Raw genomic sequence first — 3,401 nt, 5'->3', positions numbered from 1 at the left:
ACCAAAAATGACCACCAATATTGTAGTCACTAAATCATTTTAGTACGCTTCTACTCTTTAGTAGATAAGAAGGAAGTGGAGTGTTTGTAGTGGATAAGGTGGTGTAGACTGTTTTAGGCTTTTAGCACTATTAAAATGGTTTTCCCACTTATTCTTTATAATGGAAAACAAAAAGATGCACTTGTGCGTCGACATAGAGTATTAAGTAGGAATATATCATATTTATTCAATTTATAAACGTGGAGACTCGAATATATTAAAAAAAAAAAATAGATAACTTAAAATAATTGAAGTGAAATGAGCACAAACACACGTATCCTCATTCCCCTCCTGTGTATTATACGATAGTGTCAAAGATCGCCAGCAAACAGTCCATAATGTTAAGCTTGTTCACATCGGTATTCCGACCTTCAAACCAATTTTATATAGTTTTTATAATTAGAAACAATTCCACGTTCACAATTTTTTTTTTAAAAGAAATGCGCGTTTTTAATTGCATTTTTTTTTTCTGTACTTAAGTAGGAAAGAAACTCTCTGAATTCCCACCATTGAATCAAATGAGAATTCAAATTTCATCCTGGCTTTTGTTGGTATGCTTTTGCTCAAGCTTTTTTGGGTTGCATCCAATACTGGTTTCAGGACGATGTCTTGATAACCAGAAAGTTTTGCTTTTGGCTTTGAAAAATGAAGTCCAATTTGACTCTTCACTCTCAACGAAGCTCGTCGGGTGGAACCAAAGTGTTGACTGCTGCGATTGGGGTGGTGTGGCATGTGACAAAACCGGCCATGTCATCGGACTTGATCTTAGTAACGAAAGCATATCGGGTGGGTTTAATGGCTCCTCAAGTGTTTTTAGTCTTGGATTTCTCAAATCCTTCAACTTGGCGTATAACAGCTTCAATTCTGCTCAGCTGCCATTGGGATTTGGAAAGCTTACTCAGGTGAGCTATCTGAATTTATCAAACGCAAATTTCGTAGGTCAGATTCCTGGAGATTTTTCATCAATGAAGAGGTTGGTTACCCTTGATCTTTCTTCAAGTCCTTATTACACTCTCGTTCTCGAAAACCCAGATCTCAAAATGCTCATTCAGAACCTTAAGGAAGTAAGAGAGCTCCATCTTGACAATATGAAAATCAGTACCCATGGGTATCATTGGTCAGGGGTCATATCTTCTTCCCTACCCAATTTGCAGGTTTTAAGCTTGAAAAGCTGTGGTCTTTCAGGTCCTCTTGACTCTTCACTTTCTATGCTTAAAAACCTTTCGGTCATTCTTCTAGACGAAAATACCTTTTCATCTGATATCCCCGAGTCCTTTGGTAGCCTCCAGAATTTAAGAGTTTTGAGCCTTCGTGCATGTAATCTTAGTGGTTCACTTCCGAAAAAAATCTTCCAAATACCCACTCTAAAGACGATCGATCTTTCTAGCAATGTAATTCTCAAAGGTCCTCTCCCGGAATTTCCAGAGAACGGGGCTCTTGAGAATCTGCTTCTCAGTTACACAGAGGTTGGAGGGAAACTACCAGATTCTATTGGTAATCTTCCATTGTTGTCCAGGATAGAGCTTAGAGGCTGCAAATTCACTGGGCCGATTCCAGATTCGATGAAAGATCTTACCCATATTGTCTATTTGGATCTATCTTCTAATCATTTAACCGGTTCAATCCCATCGTTTCGGTTGTCTAAGAATCTAGCCTATCTAAATTTCTACCTAAACAATTTAACCGGTGGAATTCCTTCTTTTCAAGGTCTGAACAGTCTCCAGTTTCTTGATTTGAGTTATAACTCCTTGAATGGGGATTTCCCAGAGTCTTTGTTAGCATTGCCATCGCTCGAGTATGTATACCTTTCCAACAACAGGTTATCAGGTCAATTTCGTAAAGATATTGATGTTTCTTCTTATAAACTACGTATTCTGGATCTGAGTAGTAACAAATTTGTAGGACCAATACCTGGATTCATCTTCAAACTTCCAGTCCTTTCAACCCTCACCCTTTCTGAAAATAACTTTAATGGCGTTGTAGACTTAGAGATGTTTGGAAAGTTTAAGGAGCTATACGCACTTGATCTTTCCTATAATGATCTTACAATCAAGGTAAATATTGGAAGCAAATCATCGTTTTCGTCTGAGCTCAACACGTTGAAATTAGCTTCATGCAAGATGCAAGAGCTTCCGAATTTAAAGAACCAATCAAGGCTGATGATGATAGATCTTTCTGATAATGAACTTAGGGGTGAAATACCCAACTGGATTTGGGAAGTTGGCAATGGTTACCTTCGGTTTCTTAATTTGTCGAGCAATAAGTTTTCAAGTCTCCAAAAGCCTTACACGTTTCCTTTTCTACTCGATGTTCTTGACCTGCATTCTAATGTTCTTGAAGGAGATATCCCGATTCCTCCAAGAAGAGTTTATCATCTGGATTACTCCAACAACAACTTTGGATCTTCGATCCCAGTTAATTTCGGGAATGTCCTTACATCGACCTTGTTCTTCTCTATGTCCAACAGCAAACTGGTTGGAGTCATTCCTCAATCGATACGCAATGCCACTTCTCTCCGAGTTCTTGACTTATCCCACAATACACTTACAGGTCCGATTCCATCAATTGGAAACTCGAAAGATCTGCAATCCTTGGACCTTTCAGTCAACAAGCTAAATGGAAGCATCCCTGTGGAGCTAGCAAATCTTAGCTTACTTTCATTCCTAAATCTCTCTTATAATCATCTTTCTGGAAAGATCCCACAAGGCTCACGGTTTCAAACATTTACAGAGTTGTCCTTTAAGGGAAACAAAGAGCTATGTGGCCCCCCTTTGAAGAAGAGTTGTGATAAAAAGAGAATATGACCACAAATCATTGAAGTTGCATACTAGAGATCCAGTCCCTGGATCAGTTTTGGGATGCATATCCAGTGGGGATTGTGGTCATGGATAACATGATACAAACACACATTAATAAGGGAATCGTTTTCGAGGATCCTACAGCATTGTATACTTACATGCATGCTGATCAGAGCATGTTATCTATCTAACAGCACTGTACCTATATATATGCATTTTGAATAAGACCGTTATATATCTCACAAGAAGTTTTCATGATTTTGAATAAGACCATTGTATATCCTTCTATAATTAAGTTTAATCCATTGCATGCCAAATAGACATTCTATCCCATTCAACCATTTCATTAAACTATGCCTTGTGGATGCTCTAATGAAAATTCTAATTACATCACATCCTTAATTATACTAGAATGTGCACAAAACTATAAACTTTACCCTAATCAAAGGGCCATGAGGATCTCCTTAATGACCTTTGAAAGGGTCATGAGGGTCATCTTAAATGTTAAAAAGCATGATAAGCATTGCAAAGACAAGTTTTGTAATTAATTTCATCAATATGTCC

The 3,401-nt window shown here is 37.8% G+C and overlaps 1 protein-coding gene across 1 annotated transcript; it reads left to right on the top strand.

Moving 5' to 3' along the window:
- The first annotated feature begins 369 nt into the window (after positions 1 to 369).
- On the top strand, positions 370 to 3,158 carry LOC111882721 (receptor-like protein 7). The gene is made up of 2 exons (XM_042898107.2): positions 370 to 1,866; positions 1,942 to 3,158. Exons 1-2 carry the CDS (start codon positions 558 to 560, stop codon positions 2,841 to 2,843), a joined length of 2,211 nt encoding a protein of 736 aa, XP_042754041.1. The 5' UTR covers positions 370 to 557; the 3' UTR covers positions 2,844 to 3,158.
- Positions 3,159 to 3,401: the final 243 nt, after the last annotated feature.

This window comes from Lactuca sativa, chromosome 9 (genome assembly GCF_002870075.4).
Source record: "Lactuca sativa cultivar Salinas chromosome 9, Lsat_Salinas_v11, whole genome shotgun sequence".
Taxonomy (NCBI): Eukaryota; Viridiplantae; Streptophyta; class Magnoliopsida; order Asterales; family Asteraceae; genus Lactuca; species Lactuca sativa.
Note: the sequence above shows the minus strand (reverse complement) of the source record. Positions and strands in the feature narration are given on the sequence as shown.

What these genes read in the sequence shown, in the direction of transcription:
- LOC111882721 (XM_042898107.2), top strand. Translation starts at nt 558, where the DNA reads ATGAGAATTCAAATTTCATCCTGGCTTTTGTTGGTATGCTTTTGCTCA. An exon ending in TTCCAACAACAGGTTATCAG is followed by an intron (nt 1,867 to 1,941) that starts GTCAATTTCGTA and finishes ACAAATTTGTAG; the next exon opens with GACCAATACCTGGATTCATC.